This window comes from Vidua chalybeata, chromosome 21, assembly GCF_026979565.1.
Source record: "Vidua chalybeata isolate OUT-0048 chromosome 21, bVidCha1 merged haplotype, whole genome shotgun sequence".
Classification (NCBI taxonomy): domain Eukaryota; kingdom Metazoa; phylum Chordata; class Aves; order Passeriformes; family Viduidae; genus Vidua; species Vidua chalybeata.
Window position 1 is genome coordinate 124107 of NC_071550.1, and position 18109 is coordinate 142215.

At 37.0% G+C, this 18109-nt stretch overlaps 2 protein-coding genes across 7 annotated transcripts in view; one reads left to right on the forward strand and one right to left on the reverse strand.

Moving 5' to 3' along the window:
* Window positions 1–18109, reverse strand: part of RALGPS1 (Ral GEF with PH domain and SH3 binding motif 1) — a 78436-nt gene that overhangs the window by 41027 nt on the left and 19300 nt on the right. The window lies entirely within an intron of this gene.
* ANGPTL2 (angiopoietin like 2) lies at window positions 1178–17684 on the forward strand. The gene is made up of 5 exons (XM_053962086.1): window positions 1178–1484; window positions 10194–11050; window positions 14860–15053; window positions 15295–15565; window positions 16096–17684. The coding sequence occupies exons 2-5, from the start codon at window positions 10243–10245 to the stop codon at window positions 16293–16295; spliced, it is 1473 nt and encodes a 490-aa protein (XP_053818061.1). The 5' UTR covers window positions 1178–1484; window positions 10194–10242; the 3' UTR covers window positions 16296–17684.

Here is an 18109-nt window from a genome sequence, read left to right on the forward strand (position 1 = left end):
ATGGAAATAATTTGTCGTTATAACAACAACTACATGTTCATGTTTTAACTTGAACAGAACTGGTTTTAATACAGTATCTTTAAACCTCTTTATTTGTCCTCTGGTTAACTCAAGCGCCCTCATATTGGTTTCCTCCAATTCCACAAAACCCAAATATCTTCAAAACTGACTGACAAATTGCAAACAAGCCCATTATTACAATACGAAACAGCTTTCTTATGATGTCAATGATATACAGTGACTGAAACAACCATTTGGTTTCCTAAACTGTAATAAAAACTCCATTTTTATGTTGCAAAGTTTAACTTTTGATTTTGCTAATTTCTTTACAGGATTCCCAGCAAGTTATAAAGGCAGATTTTAAATTCATTCATTCATTCATTCATTCATTCATTCATTCATTCAACAAATCTTTTTTAAACCCAGAGCTAATAGCTAATAACCAAAAACATTCTACATACAGAGAGTTCTATAATAGCAAATTTTTAGAGGTTCGAGGAAAATTGCAGGAATTCCCATAATTCAAATGAGAAACAGGCTTTAGATTAGCAGGACAAGTACGAAGAATCACTCAAAATGCACAGAGATTCAGCCAAATAATGAATTCTCGATCTGCATTAGAACGTTTTAAGAGCTTGCTTGAATTTGGACGATTTTATTGCCCATTTTTTCTGCTTTCGAGCTGTTGCCTGACAAAGCTGACCTAGGAAGTACTAAGAAAGGAGCCCTTCAGCGCTACACTGAGTAAGAGTGCTGGCTCGGCTGGCGCCCGCCGAGTGCCTGAGATGAACATCCATCTCTGCATCCCTGAGCACGCTGTGACGAGATCCTAAGGCAGGAAGTGCCCCCCGGCCCCCGACATTTTGGGGCCGAGTCCCGTGCAGTTCCCCACCCGCACTGCCGCTTGATCTAACAAAGCGAATCCGCGTTTCTCGCGGTCTCCCCAACTTCCCTTTAACCCCGGCATTAGCGTTGTTTCGCGGCTGAAACTCGGCTTCCCCCGAGGCCGGGTCCCACAGCCCGGGCGGGGCGGGCTCAGCCGGGGTGGCCGAAGCACGGAGCTCCTCCCGGCGGCCCTGCTGCCGCGGCGGCCCGGGGGCGGAGGCAGCTCGCCCGTCCAACCAGCGCCCGGCAGGTCGCCGCTGCTTTGCCTTCTCTCCCCCTTTACCGGCCAGGATAAGCCTGCCACAAAGACCAGGGGTTCAAATGAGGCAGCTCCTGGCCGCCTGAAGGGACGGCCGGGAGCGCCGAGCGCCCCGCGGGAACGTACCGCTTCGTACGCGGGGCGGAGCCGGGCTGACGAGCCCAGAAGGGTCTTGAGCAAGAAAAAGGCAGAAGAGGAAAATAATTGCGCCTCTCTCCCCAGCACGTCCCGTCTGGTCCCAGCACGGCACGCGCGGACTGCGGGTGGCCGAGGGGATGTCACGGCAGTCGGGCCGCGGCGGCAGCTGCTGACGGAGCGGCCGAGGAGCGGAGCAGACGCGGTAAGCACGGGCAGTGCCGGGGGTGCCGGGCGGGTTCCGTACGCGCGGCTCCGAGCTGCACCGAGCTACCCAGCCAATGCAAGCTTATCAGAGTAGGACTGCTCCCGAAGATAAAGCAGCAAGCCTGCTTTTTGACTTCAAAAGAACAAAAACTACCCCCGAGCCCAAACAAAAATCCGTCGCATATTAAAATAAAAGCTGTAAAGATAGCTGAGACATCACGTGCCAGGCTGTGAAAGCCTTGGTATTATTTTCAAGAATACGATTTTCTTTTCTTTAAAAAAACTTACTTATCTTTGCACGTAACTTTGATCTTCACACTTCCTTAGACATTCCATCCAAGAATGTTTCTAGGACATACTATTTTCTAAGGGACTGTCTATCTTAAAAAATATGAAACCTCCATTCAGTCTTTTTTACACTCATGTCTGATTAGGGAGATAGAAAACTTTCTGATACTTTAACAGTCTGTAAAGTAAATATTTGAAGTATTTCACAAAAACTGAATTTAAAGAAGAAACTACCATTTATGAGTACATTCATGTAGGCATCAAAGTATTACATGGTCTAACTACTGTTTTTCACGGGTAAAATGAGTCACATTTATTAAAATATGAATCTCTTTAAAGGCTGTTCTGGACAATGTGCATGCACACATATGAGTATGCACAGTATGAGCGCTTTCTGGTACTGATTGGATTAAGTGAAAATAAGGTGAGGCCGCTGTTAAGGGAAGCAACAAAAAAAGCAGTGCTTTCTTTCAGTAATTACATTCCACATCTATGACAGAACTTTAGTAAAGCACAAAGAACAATCCACAAACAACTAAAATTCTTGGTAATCAGAAGAAAATTTGTACTTCCTGTAACTAAAGTTTTTGCCAAAAGTTGAAGAAAGTTACAAGGCAACAAAAGATACATAAACTTCTGCAGTTTCTTGCAGCAACTGATAGTATTTCAAAACAGAAGTTCTCCAAGACCTCATGAAAACACTCTCATTCTGATGTGTTGCTTAATCATCTATTCCCCTCATTAGAAGATGTATTACCTTTTAAGAAAACTGAACTGGTGCTTGAGAAACTGCTTGCTCAGTTTTAAGTGGGCAGAAAATCTGACAAGAGAAGTATTCTAACACAAGTATCTTAAAGGAATTAATCGGTTAATGCCAGTGTGGCACTTTTTACAATGGAAGTAACTAGTGGCAAAACTGCAAAAGTGATTCCCTCTGTAAGTTTGGAGTTAAATTATTCAATTCAGTTTAGTATCATGTTTTCATAACTAGCACTGCATGCTACTATGTGTCATCCCTTTCCTATGTGTTTACTTTAAAACTTAGAGCCCAACTTTAAAGGTTTTTCTCAATACATGTGGTCTACATATTACTGTGCTGTATTTTCACTGTGAATTGCTGTTTCCTTTTACAAAACAAAACAAAAAATCACTACCTAGGTTTTTCACAGCAATACCTTTCATCTAAAAGTTAAGACGTGAGTTTATTCTAAAAGAAACCCTACAGCAGTGGAAGTCCTTCCTCTTAGAAAAGATCAAACTTCACATTAAGTTTGAAGATTACTTTTGAGAGGTAAAAATTGACAGGATAAATTAACATAATTCCATAGAAGAAAACGTGTGAAGGAGTAAAAAACAGAGCATGAGCTCTAAGACAAGAGACAGGGAGTAGGAAAGCAAGCAGATTCAAAAAATTCATGCTTGTCTGTCTTATCACAATGGTGTTGTGAAATCCAGATCATATTACTGGCTTGGTGCCTGGAACATGCCAGCTAACTGTAAGTCCACAAACACTGGCTATCAAAGGATCTGTAGAAGCAAAAACCTAAGATTTTTTTTTTTAAAAATGCAAAACCAAGCCTTCTGATCTTTTCATAGCAGGATTTTACATTTTCAACACCCTTGCTTCATTTGCTTTTATAATGCAATAAAAATGTAAAACTGCACTAATATAAAAATACCTTTCATTATCAAAGACAAAAGTATTAAACAGTGAAGATGTGTTGCTAGCTGTTCATGTTTCTTCTTTAGAATGCACAGCTATCAAATTATGTATGAATTCACAATAAAATACAGCAGTTTATTTTCTGGAGAATAAACGCTATCATAGCTAACACTATGCCTTTTGTGAACATGCCTTCCTTTATAAGCCTCAGTGCCTGAGGATTCTGCACAGATGGCGTATTAGAGGTACAGAGGAAAAGACAGCCCATCAAAAGTACTCCTGGCCTCGTTTTATTAAATATGATCAGCACAAAAAAGCCAATTAACAGTGGTTTAGCATAGCTGAATGAGCTCATTTGTATGTATGGTATCATTTTTTCTTCATAGTCAAAGCAACCGTTTCAGAAAATATGAGTGTTATGCAAAAGTGTATGTGTGTTATCCTTTTTATATTTTTTCACCTGTCTGGGTATTCTAAAAGGCTTTGATGTGTGAGAGTAATTACAGTGCATTCAGTTCTGGCACACTGGACCTACGTGAACTCTTAACAATCCGCCCTTCTAGACTGTAAGCCCTCCTCAGTCAGAGCAATTTGTAGAGATGGAAATAAATGCTGAGTGTTGGACCTAGCCTATCCACTCTTTAATTAAATGGTAGTCACCTATTACAAAAAAAAACCCAACCCCCACCAAAAAAAAAAAAAAAAAACAAAAAAAAACCCAAAAAAAAACCCCAAAAAACCCCAAAAAAACCCCAAAAAACCAAAACAAACAAACAAACAAAAAAACCCAAACCAAAACCACACCCCACAAAAATAAAACCTTACATAGAAAATGGAGTGAAATATTAAAAGAAATTAACCCCCACAATCCTGAAATTAACTTCTAAGGTATGTAATACTCTGGGAGTTTTTTTAGGGAGGCTGAGTAACAATGATTATTGTAAAAACAACAGTTGTTATCCCAAAGATACAGTGACTTAAATGGAGAATCCTAATTTAGTTTAACAGCTTCTGAGCATTCTGCTTAAGAGTAAGTCACATAGGAAACCTACTGCATCACCTTGTTTACAATAATTATCATAGCTCAGTAAACTATTACTGCCTCCTTAGTTCCTCAGCTGCAGCATACAAGCCACTAAAAACCTTTTCTAACTTGTTAAAGTTTGCTGCTGTCTGCTTCATATACCAGGCTCTCACTATCAGTTGCACAAACCAAACAGGTAGTGTTTTTTCTTGTCTTTGCAGTAAACTCAACTATACTGCAGTCCAAATAGCTACTCAAGCCCCCAGAAATGCTCCTGTTATAACATCTGGGTTTTAGCAATGAAAATTGCCTTCTCTGTAAAGGAGTCTCCAAGGGTAGCGAGAGTGTCATGTATGATGTGTTTGAAAGCTGCCTGTTCATGGATCAATGCATCACCATGTCACACCTATGTTTCTCTGGCTTTGTTGCAGTTTACTATACATAGAAATTCAAGAGCAGCAGCAAGAAGCAATTCTATTACTTTTACCTACTGGGATCTGTTATGTTCCTTATCTGTAGAAATAAGCCATAATAATGCAATTTAAGATACAAAACTTCTATTCTGGTATGAAATCCAGGCAATTATTTTTCCCATTTGTCTTAGTTAAGGTGTTCCACACAAGATTCACACAGATCATTATTTTGATTTTGTACTTTTCCAGAATGCTATAGTACAGGTAATGTCTTAAGTATCAAAACCTTTCCTCCTTAAACTGACTTGTAATGTTAAGCAACACATAATAAAGTTCAGTGCTCAGCCACCATCAGTATTCTCCCTGCTCTACTTTTTGCAGGACACCGAAAAGCACAGGTATAAAAAGAACATAGTATAAACTCCTAGACACAAAATGCCAATCTTTCAATGGTTGAAAGACTCAACATTGCAAAACCACTTGAGATCCAGATGCGAGAGGCTTTCATATACACTCGGGCTTTCATATACACATTTCTTTCCAGAGTAGTATGGCAAGTGTCTCTTTTATGAACAAATTTCATTCAACAAAAAACAGCCATAGCATTGAAAAGCTACTGGCAGCATTTTCAGATAAGCTTAATGATTCTAAGATTATTACTGTAAGTCATATTTTTCATCTGATGGAGATAGACCTTCACTTGTACACAGAATCCCACAGGCAAAATATTTCATAAAACCTGAAAGAGACAGTTAACCAGTCTCTTTAGTAAAAATGAGATCCTCCTAGGCATGGCATCAAAACCAACAAATAATGAAGAAAGGTATACAGGTTGGATTACCCAATATTATGCAAATTGTAAGTAGCTGAAAACAAAAAGACCATAGTCCCGACATTGATACCTTTACTGCTCCCTCTTAAGGCAAGCTGATTTAAAAGTAGGAATCAACATTTGCTAGATAGTAATATTGTTCATGTAGAAATATTTTTACCTTTATAATTTCAGGATCACAACCTGATCCTGATATTAAACAATACGTTATGAAACATCTGTACAATTTTATATTGTAAAATACTAAAATCTTGTTGAAGTACATAAATTTCAAAATACTCGTAAGAATCAAAAGGCAACACATTTTGACTAATGAAAAGCTGCATATAAACAAGACAGAACACAAGACAGAAAAATGTTTCAAAGCAAAGCCAAAGTAAGATTTTATTTATGTTTTCTCTTTAAAGGACAGAAAAAGCAATCAACTGCTGAAACATCCCATATCCCTTTCAGACAATTTATTTCCTCTTTTGTCACCAGATCATGGAAATATCCTTACTTGGGTAAACAATGAATGAGCAAACCACCTACTTCCAGTTATATACACAGACAGGCAAACATCTGGCATACAAGCCAAAATTTTAACTAAAGCACTTGTGCTGGCTAGGACTATAAAGCTGCTACAATTATATGCCACACAACAATGCTGCCAAACATTTTCATACAAATGCAGTTATTCTGGTAAAAGACAAACACAAAAAAAAACGTATTTGGCCTGAATAGAAAGTGAAATATACTGCCAAGTAGAGTAGACATAAAAAAACTCAGGTACATCTGCACTAGTTCAAGTTTGCCCCAACTCAGTTGCTATGAAAAGTGCTTTTACAAGTATGCATCTTGAACAGCCAGAATCTAGAAATAATGAAATTACTTAAATCTGATTAGAAGCTCCATTTGATGTTTAACCAAAATAATTACTTCTAAGTGTGCTTCATTCACCTGTATGCTTGTGTGTTAAAGTTTTGTCAGTATGTATGAGGATAAGAGACAGACAATGCTGTATTTCCAGTAACTAAGAAAATTTGTCCCAAACCTGCAAGTGTTCTTTTAGATTGAAAAGTCTACAGCTGCCCAAGTGGAATTTTGCACTGGGAACAAATATGGCCCTAGTAATATAGTTTCCACACAGTCCGCTGCAGAAGAACTACTGGCAGAGGGCAAGGGGTAGGCAGCCAGAGAAACAGGAAGAACTGAGTGATCAGCAAGCAACAGCAGCAATCAAGTACAAGGAGTATCAGCAATTACTGGGCACAGGAGAAAACTGGAAGTTAATGTCCTAGACATCAGATATGACCTTCCTCTCACCTGGAAGGAATCCTAATGTCCTAAGAATCTGATGTTCTGCAACTCAAAGAGGAAGGTATTAAAAAAGCATTAAATCCTTCCTTAAAATTGTTTCTCTGGCTTCCCTCCCTACTTTCTCCATTCCAGAAAGCTTTTTTTGTCCCTGAAAGATTAATCATTGAGAGTTGCTCAAATGATCATGTTGTGAACTTCATTTTAATCCAACTGCAGAAAGGAAGGAATGCCATTTATTCATGTAGTTCTTCCCAATATGCAACAAATAGGCCTCATTCTAAACACTTTTTTTTTTTTTTTTAAACTAAACAAGTGCAAACAGTAAGAGACTTACAGAATTATCATATACAGACTGCAGGAAGGAGGAGAGCTTATGACAGTATGATTCTTGTTTCTGTTTGTACTGGGGTATTCAGACTCTAACCAACGTCACTTTCCTTCCACTGATTTTTCTTATAAGAAGAACATCTGTCTTGACAAGCGGGCAACATCATGACAGAGAAACATTTCAGGACAGTCTAATTATGCTGATGTCATTCACTGGTGGCCTGCCATCTGCAACCACTGGTCAAACCCTAGAACAGGCTTCCTAGAGAGGGGTCACTCACATGGTCAGGCAGTGGGACTAAATGATCATGAAGATGATATGTTATAACGAGGCTGATGAACTCTGGCCCATTATGTTCTTACACAGTTCTTAAAAAAATCAGGAGAAAAATCTGTTACATGTTGCTCTTTCTTCAGTTCAGAAAAGTATGGGTACCCCAAAGCCATACTCAAAGCAGAGAGATGCTGATATGAGATGCTGTAACAGACAGAAGTGAAGTCTGAGGAAAAAAAGCTTCTTTTCAGTGGTCACAATAAGTACAGGTTTAGAGGGGGGGAAAAGGATATTAGAGTTCCAACAGCAAAATAAAAATATTTTACACCTATATGCAAGAGACATTTGCAAAACCAGTAATCTGTGCAGGAACACGAGGCCTGGAAAACTGCCAGGTTTTCCAAGTCTGATCTGCTGTGCAAATGCTGATGATGCAAGTTAAAGCTATCTGGGGTAAATTTATGTTCCCTATTTTCCAGGACTCCAAATAGCATTGCTTTACCTACAGAAACTGTGTCAAACTCCAGATTTTCATCTGACATGTTTTCAAGATTTTTGAAAAGCTCTGAACAGCACAACTCCTTTCTACTTGCAAAATGAAAACGAGTTTATTCCAAGTAAGAAACGGAGGCAAAAGGATATAACCAAAAATTTTAAAGAAGGATTAAGTCCTGGTCACTTTGTTTGAATCTTTTGCAGAAACATCTATGGTTTATTTCACAAAACCAGAAAAATACAAATGACAACCATATCTCTTCTCAGTATGAATAATAAAGGATGCATATCCAGCATTAGCTTGACATTAAAAAAAAAAAAAAATCTCTGAAAAGTCAGCAGCTGCCTAGAATCATAAAATAGTTTAGATTGGATGAGACTTATCTTTGTCTTACAGAGCAAGTTTAGTTTCAACATTAGATCAGACTGCTCATAGCCTTACCTAAATCAAAACTTAATGTATTTCCAGGAATGGAGATTCTACCACCTATCTGGGTAACTGCTTCTGTCCTCAGTCACCCTCACAATGAATTTTTAAAATAAAACCTAGTTTTTTCCTGAGGTAATTTGTATCCACCATATACTTTCACTGTGCACTTCCAAAAAGAATTTTTTACAAACACCCATTAAGTAATTGAACATGTCCTTCTTTACCTTCTCACCTGGAGGCTACACAAACCTCACTCTTCCTGCTGCTCTTCAATCGTTATGTCTGCCAGCCTCCAGCTAGCCATGCTGGGTGTACTCAGCTGGACTCACTCCAGTTTCTCACAGCTGTTACTATCACCATTTCATGTAATTAAGAAAAAATATTGTACCAAAGATGACCAAACAGTAAGGTGATAGAAACTTAAATACTGAATGATTATTCCATGAGAAATATTTTACAAGCAAAGAAAAACACTGTGGCAACACCACCTTGGTTAAAAAGTATTTGACTTTATACACTGAAAAATCTCCATACTGCATTTTTCATTTGTTTTATTTAAGAAAACTAGGTTGCATATACATATGAGTATTAAAAATCAACAACAAAAAGGTTTTAGAAATACACGACATCAAAGTGCTGTTCAAGTAGCTGATAAGAGAGTGGTTTGTGACATGGGAATTTCTGCCAGTAGTGACAATGCTAAGCCCATGTTTCCAAGTCTACTGTTGCCTACAAAGTTCAAGTATTCACTTATTTTTTGAGAGATTGTGAAGGCCTCAGCTGTCCACCTTGAATATGAATCTGCATGGATAATTAAGTTAGGGCAATTTCACCAAAGGGCAACTGTTGCAGTATGCCAGTAGACATTACCAGCTGATTTAATGCATTGTCACTGTCCGCCATGCACATTTGTAGCTATTCTTCCCCTTTCAAGAAGGAACTCTGAAGTGAGATGACTAGGCTGAGTGTAGTGACAGTGTCTCCAGTGAGAGTCACAGTAAATGTTTCAGTCGTAAATTCTACTAGTCCAGAAAAATAACAGATTTTACTGCCTATAGTATCTGAGTAGTAGAGATTTTAACTTACAGTTATTAAGGACCAATGTAAAATAAGTTTTTCCTTTTTTTTTAAGCAATGGAGGTTCGATACTACTGAATAAAGTAAAATTGTTACATATCACCTAAACTGTATCTCTTGCAATGTATGTGCAGTTCTAAAATACTGCAAATTAACAGTTTGATATTTTTAGAACTTTTAGCAGCATTAATACATACATTAACTTGCATTATGTTTACCTTTAAAGGTTGTATTTGTAACGGTTAAGAAAGAGAAAGTGTAATTAATATTTAAATGAAAACGCCAATCTTGGAAACTTTTGTGGTATTTCCCTGGAAGAAAGGACTCTTCAAATCCTTGTATTTACTGCTTACTTTCTTATGGTTCTTGGCAGGCTTTAGATGAACTAGCAACTAGTCACTATAGTTCTGACCACAGAAAGATACAACTACTCCCCATGATGTCCCCTTTAGTCAACACAAGTTGATGCTGGACCTCATTTGTACACATAGTTACTATGCGCTTTTTGTAAGTTTTAGAAGAGATGGTATTTTGTAAATCCACACTGTTTTCCTACTTATTACTGTTAAATTTATTTTAAAACAGATTTTACGAAGTTCTTTGCAGAAGAATATTTGACCGGAACTAGAGGATCATGATGACAACAAGATTCATCTGCTTAATACTAGTAACTGTTGTGGGAGTTACTATAAGTGAAACACAGGAATTTGAAGACAATGACAAGGAAAAAGCTCAAGAATTCATTTATATGAATAGATATAAGCGTTCCAGTGACACACAGGACAAGTGCACTTACACCTTTATTGTACCTCAGCAGAGAGTGACAGGTGCCATTTGTGTTAATTCTAAGGAGCCTGAAGTTCTGCTTGAAAACAGGGTAAATAAACAAGAATTACAGTTACTTAACAATGAACTTCTTAAACAAAAGAGACAAATAGAAACTCTCCAGCAACTGGTAGAGGTGGATGGTGGAATTGTTAATGAAGTTAAACTCCTAAGAAAAGAGAGCAGAAATATGAATTCTCGTGTCACACAACTCTACATGCAGCTATTACATGAAATTATCCGAAAACGTGATAACGCCTTAGAACTTTCTCAACTTGAAAATAAGATTTTGAACCAAACTGCAGACATGTTGCAGCTTGCAAACAAATACAAAGACTTAGAGCACAAGTATCAACATTTGATGTCAATTGCCAATAATCAGACAATAATAATTGCCCAGCTGGAAGAACATTGTCAAAGAATGCCATCCATCAAGCCACTGCCACAAACTCCACAACCACCAGTTAAAGTGTACCAGCCTCCTACTTACAATCGCATTAATAACCAGATATCTACTAATGAGATTCAAAGTGATCAGAACTTAAAGGTTCTGCCACCTACCTTACCAACCATGCCTGCAGTTACTAGTATTCCAACTTCAACTGATAAACCATCTGGTAAGTAATATTATTGATACATTTACATTAGTTTATGCTAATATGTAGTGGACAACATTTTAATTGTAATATCAAAAATGCAGTCCAAATTTATTTAGCTAATGAATTTTACATACATGCTGTAGTAGAAACACAGAAAGAAAGCAAAAAAAAAACACCTGTGAATGTCTAAGACACTCTATACCCACATATTTTTCTCATGTTACTTTGCTAAGACAAACCTATCATTTCTATTACATGTATGAGATAAAGGACTTTCAGAAAAATCTTACAATTCAAGTAATCTAAATTTTATTTACCTTTGCTCAAGACTGAACTGCTACAATTGGTGACATCTGAAGGAGTTTGACACTGTGTAAACAAATGAAATTATTACAAGTTTTTTGATCTAGCATCTGATAATGTGCTTGTGTAATTAAATAAGGAGTAAGTATCTGCTCTGTACCTTATATGGGGCACTTGTGCTCTAGACAGGAGCAGAAGGAAGCAAGTGGTGGAATAGTAATGGGATATTATACAGCCCTTATTAAGAGTCTTAGGAGTTCTGCCACAAGCATGATTTCACAATGTGAAATCACATTGGAGATCAACTGATCTATGTGATAACAAAATAACAGGTAAAGGACTCAGTTTCACCTATGCCCCCACATTTGAAAAAAAAAAAAAAAAAACAAACCCAAACCAGTTCAGGCATATGTTCCATACTGCTCTTCTCTGTGTGGACAACACATACCTTCTTCAGAAAAAGGATAGAGAGTCACAGATCTCTGAACTCGGAGCTAACTGAAATAGAGTAATGCAGGGGAACTGCACTCAATATATTTCATGGCTACTTGCAAAATATTCCAAAGGATATCAACAAACTTTTTAAGATTATCCAATAATGCAACTGCCACATGTTAAAAACCAAACAACCCCTGTACTGTTTCTCCATGGAAATACAATGAAAGAAACTTGAGCAAGTAAGCACTGAGTCTCTTAAGTCTGTAAGTCTCTAAAACATTTTACTACAAAGCAGTATTTCCACAGAATGCCAAAGATAGTGCACCAAAGCCTGCATTGTGGCATGCAAAGCCTCTGCCAGAAATTTCATGTTTCTGATGTACTATGTAAGGAAAAATTCTCAGAAGAAAATCAGATCTACTAGAACTCCTTTGGTGCAATAAACCACGGCCTCTCTAATAATTACATTTTTACTTCAATCTCAAAGTAGGTTCAAGCTTGGAACAGTATTCCCCTATCATTCTGGAAGTGAAATACCTTTCTCCTTCATTCCCTTACACTCTTTGAACAAAAACTTGCTAATTGGTCCACATCCTCCTTGTGCTTTCAAGTCCTTAAACTGGAGCTGAGGATTCACTATCAAACAGCAGAACAGAAAAGTTACTTGTGGTGCACAGTACTTTTGCTGATCTATCCTCATACATTTTCCTGCTTTTGAAAAGTAAAATGCTCATTCTGAACCAATCTGCAACCCTGTAGAACTCCCAAATATTCACCTGAGGAGGTGCTGTTTATCCAGCAATTTTTCACACTGATCTCCAAAAGTCCCTTTGGCAGTCCACAATTCTAAGATAGATTTCACATCTGTTTCTTCTCCCTGGATCACATCACTTACCAGAAAAAGAAGTTTCATGTTTCTTCTGCACAAATTTATTATACTGTTCTCTCATTTTCTCACTTGCAGATTTTTATTTGTTCAAGCGAGTTTCCAACCACTGAAGTTAAGCTAATTAAGCTTTTATTTCCAGAGTATCCTCCTTCCCCTCTCCTCACATTTCTTTTCTGTCAAGACACATTTAATACTTTTTCCTCATCCTCCAGAATGTTCTCCATTCACAAACCACATCTCAAACCCCTCCTTAAAATGCCATAAATGATGCTTTAGTCAGATGTCTGGAGAGAACTAGAAAAAACCCACAAAAAGAAACCCATAAACAACATCCTACAAAACAAACAAAACCTACACCACAACTGCCCAGCCAGCAGGAAAAATCCACCCATACTTTATCAAGTCCTTTCCATACTATGTGTTGAGTTCTGAACCTTATCCAAACCTCCTGGCTGTACTATCCACCTGATCACAGCCAACCTATGCAATGAAAACAGGAGCAAAATATAATAAAAATAGTAAATGTCTTCTATTAATCTGTTGACAGTCTCTCTCAAAAATCTCTTAAATCACTTTCAGAAAAAAGAACTGTGTAGTAGAGCACTGCTGCCGTGTGCCATAAAAGAAACTGCAAGATTAGAATGGTGTAAATACTACATTGCATACTGCTATATATATTTTTTACAAAGACAAGGTCAAAGCTGTTTGACTATTTTAGAAGTTCTTCAATAATGACTTCCTTTTTTATTTTTAGTAAGTGCCACTACATACACATTGTGATAAAATAAACCAGAGCAATTTAAATTATTAGTGCTCATTAACATTTTTTCCCACCTCTCATAACAAGCCATGCAATGGTGTGACAAGAGCATGGCATCTATATCTTAACTGCCAGAAATCTAAACAGTTAGCCCCAAAAGAAATGGAGAAGGGGCTTATAAGCACAGCTCCAGGTACAGTCTCTGATTATGACTGAGGCAACAAGAACACAGTACCCACAGAACAAAGACTTGGATTGCCTCTTTCTACACTGACTTGCTGATTAAAATAGTTAAAAATACCAAAACCTCAGTGTTTTAATTTCCAAAACACTGAGATTATTTCTATAAATCTAATTTATTTCTAATGCTTTTGCTGAGTACCATTAGTAGTGTTGGACAATAAATTATGAAAAACCATAGGACTGACATAATTTAAAACAGAAATTACTCTTGATAGCAGTATATGCTTCAGTAAGGCTCCTAGTCAGAAGATCTGACAAGCCTTACTCCTTCAGTGGGCAGGGAGAATCAATCCAGGGCCTCAAAACTCTAATCCTGAGGATTCTTGTTGACTTCACTCTTCTGCTGAGGAAGCAAGCAGCTGGGGGAGTCTTATCTGCAGATATCAACACAGACTATAAATAATTTATATCTGAATTTATAAATAATTTATTTCTGAATATCTCAGATACATTAAAAGAGAATTATCTTACACATGGAGAAAATTTCTTGAAAAAACAGGAATATAAGATACTTCCAAAAAGTGTAAGCTCTTTATAGACTCTATTGAACTGAAGGAAAAAAAATGCATTCTCCTTCTGAAAACAAGACTGTGTGAATTGCAATTTCTGTGAATTCAAAGTATATTAAGAGTCCTCTCATTTATATAAAGTTTCTGTCACAAGCACCTTATGTTAAAAAAAAAAAATTCTTAATTTCTATGTTATGTTGTAATTTATTAAGGTGGCAGCAGTAAGACCTACAACCTATTTATGTTGTTGCTTCCACTGTTAATGCCTGTGCCAGTGACATTTTTGGGATCTAAAAAGCTGAATTTCTCAAAGACAGATTCAAGGTCAAAGTTACTTTTTTGTTTTCTAAAAGGAAATTCTTATTTATCTGTGGAGTCATTCATATTTAGTTTCTTCAAATATATAATTGATGGTAAAAGTACCAGTACAGCTGCCTTAAATTTTTTTTTTTTTTTCAAAATCTACCTTTACCAGTAACTCATTGTGAAATGTTCCAGAAATAAAGTTACAATAAATGAATCTGTTTGAAAACACTTGGTGGATACTCATCCTTCAATAAGAGGAAAAACAAATACGGTATTTAGTGAAACCAAACTAATATGAAAAGCTACCAACTCAAATACTGCCCTGCATTAAAGAAATGCTCTTGGCAGTTTGATGCAGAGCCTTTCTATTTTGACACAGGGCCGTGGAGAGACTGCCTACAAGCATTAGAAGATGGCCATGACACAAGCTCCATCTATCTTGTAAAACCAGAAAACACCAACCAGCTCATGCAGGTCTGGTGTGACCAACGGCATGACCCCGGTGGCTGGACTGTCATTCAGAGACGGCTGGACGGCTCTGTCAACTTTTTCAGGAACTGGGAGACATACAAGGTTAGGACAAGAGAGCCAATTAATGTTTCCTACACTCTAGAACTTACTGATAAAGTTAATTTAAAGGGTGATTTTAGAGTCTGGCTAAGAGCCTACTTGAAAAAGAACTTGTGTGTTTACCCTTCCAGAAAAGGAAGTCTCTATAAAATAAGTTACTGCAGTTTTCTGCTTAAAAATACACTCAGATTTACCACTAACACAGATGCAGGACATTAACATGCTTCACTTGCTTCCTTTACAGCAAGGATTTGGTAATATAGATGGAGAATATTGGCTTGGATTAGAAAACATTTATTGGTTAACAAATCAAGGCAACTACAAACTGCTCATAACAATGGAAGACTGGTCAGGTCGAAAAGTATTTGCTGAGTATGCCAGCTTCAGACTGGAGCCAGAGAGTGAGTACTACAAACTGAGACTGGGACGCTACAATGGCAACGCGGGAGATTCCTTCACTTGGCACAATGGCAAACAGTTCACCACGCTAGACCGGGACCACGACGTATACACAGGTAGGAGGTCCCTCTCAGCTGCCTTGCCATTTTTGCCTTTACATCCCCACCTCCCCCTTCTTTAGCTCTTTCTTTTGAAAAAGGAAAAATACTTACGGTTGTACATAAAAAAAAAAAAAAGAAAAATTGCACTAACAAAGGGATTTGTCAATTAGTGACTTATGAAATACAAACTGATGTGTCAACCCTTATATATACTAACGCCAAAATTAAAATTAAAAGTTTTTACACTAGACAAGGGTCTTTAAAATATGCTATGAAGGGTTATTTGAGACAGTAACACCCACTGATTTTCAGGCAAGAGAAGTAACAAAAAGGATTCTATCTGTAGAACCTAACTACCTAGCTGGTTCCTGAAGAAGCCTAAGTTCACTTTGTACCACAGGATATCTACATGTTAAACATATAGTTACTAACAAATGCCCAGAACAACCAACCAACCAGTGAAATTTTGTACTTTGCTTGCTTGCTTTAAGATTTTTCATTTACTTCTCAGCCTGAACTGGAGCTTTCTTTTATTTCTTTTTCAGGTAACTGTGCTCATTACCAGAAGGGAGGATGGTGGTACAATGCATGTGCTCACTCAAATCTCAATGGAGTCTGGTATCGTGGAGGACACTACCGCAGTCGATATCAGGATGGTGTTTATTGGGCTGAATTCCGGGGAGGATCATATTCACTAAAGAAAGTTGTTATGATGATAAGACCTAACCCTAACACATTTCACTGAAATAACTCTTCTCTTCGTTTGCTTTGTTGTTCTAGAAATCATATAAAGCTATGATTTTATTACCTGAAATTATCTTTTCAGAAATGAGGAATGTAAGATACTGTACATTTATTGGTAAGGTATGAGGGCTTGTATATTATATTTTCAAGAATCATCCCAGGAAAAAGAGCTGAAGAAAAGGAACTGTAATAACATTCAGAACACCTCTTGGTCCTATTGGAACTTGCAGTTTAGATGAAAACTGTAGATAAACTTCCTGTTTTTTTTCCCTGTAAATTAAGTTTGGGTGATAAAAATACTGCCACCACATTTAAGTATTTTTGTATGTTATGTATAAATATTCTCAAATACAGGAAATATTACAAACTGTACAGCAAGAGTTTTATTATTATTATTGTTGTTATTATAAGCAATCATTTGACACAGGAATCACATCCTTTGAACTACGTAGCTGATATATGTACATTAGTGTGATGATTATGTAATCTTTGTTAACTACCATTAATAAAGTTAGCACTATATAATTCTGTTTTGAGAGCAGATACTCAAACTATTATTGTCCTGATAAATCTGGCCTTTTCCCTTTACTATGTGCATTTAAATAATCTGCTCCCATAAAAGTTCACCATTAATTCAAATATGTTAGATTAAAAACATGAATTACTTTCTTATCAAAATGAAGTAGCTACTTGCATATGGAAATGAATCCAGATTTATAATAGGTATTATGTGCTCTATAGCCAACATGTTATACTACACAACTGTTACAGCATTTTGTTCCTGACTTCAGTGATTACCTGGTGCGTAGCCTCTATAATCAGAAATGGCTGGATATAAATTAAAGGGTCTATCCAACTTTGCAGGCAAATGATGGATACCAGTTTATAAGCTATTTAATAGCCTTAGCTTTTAGATAAAAAACATTATAGAGAACTTATCAGTAGCAAAAAAGTTATTTTTAACATATTTCACAATTATTACTGTCAAATTATTAAACAGATTTACTCATTTATATTTAGAGGTCAGTCATACTTATGAAATACAGACTGGCGTAATTTTAATATTCTTCTGAGATAGGTTTTTATAACACATTGTTAACAAACCCATTACAATCAAACTACTACAAAAAATACAAGTTAAAGAATGCATAAAAGAAGCAGAGTGAAAGCCTCCAGAAGTTCAACATATTTTTTGGTCAGCCTATATGACACTGACTCTGTGTGTGTGTGTGTGTGTGTGTTTGCATACTTTTCCCTTATTACCTCATCGCATCTTTACGACAGTATGATGTGTGATGTAGCATGTGCTGTATATAACTGAAAGTAGGGTTTATAATAGATTACCCCTGTAATATTGTAACCCTTAATAAAGTAACAAATATTATTTTGAGATGTTGAGATTTCATCTTGTTGTAGTTCAGATTACTACACAATAGTCTACCTCTGATTCAAACTCTGATATGCAACCACTGTTGACGTGTGTGAAGTATTGAAATATTGCAACATAAAAAACCAAAATAATTTTCAGCTGAAAAAGATACACAATTTCCACACAGCTCAAGAAGGAACAACTTTTTGTAGGTTATATGAAACACCCATGTTTTTCAAACAGTATTCAAGCTTTATCTTCCATGGGGTTATCTACTGAATTCTGGAAAATGTTTGTATTTTAGATTAGAAATATTAAATGCACCTACTGGCCCCAAAGCCTGGCTATAGTGCTCTCACAATTTGTAGCATTAAGGCTACTTTATGCTTGGCTTGAGTACAGAACACAGAGAACTTCAGGTATTGTGCAGATCTCAAGAATGAGGC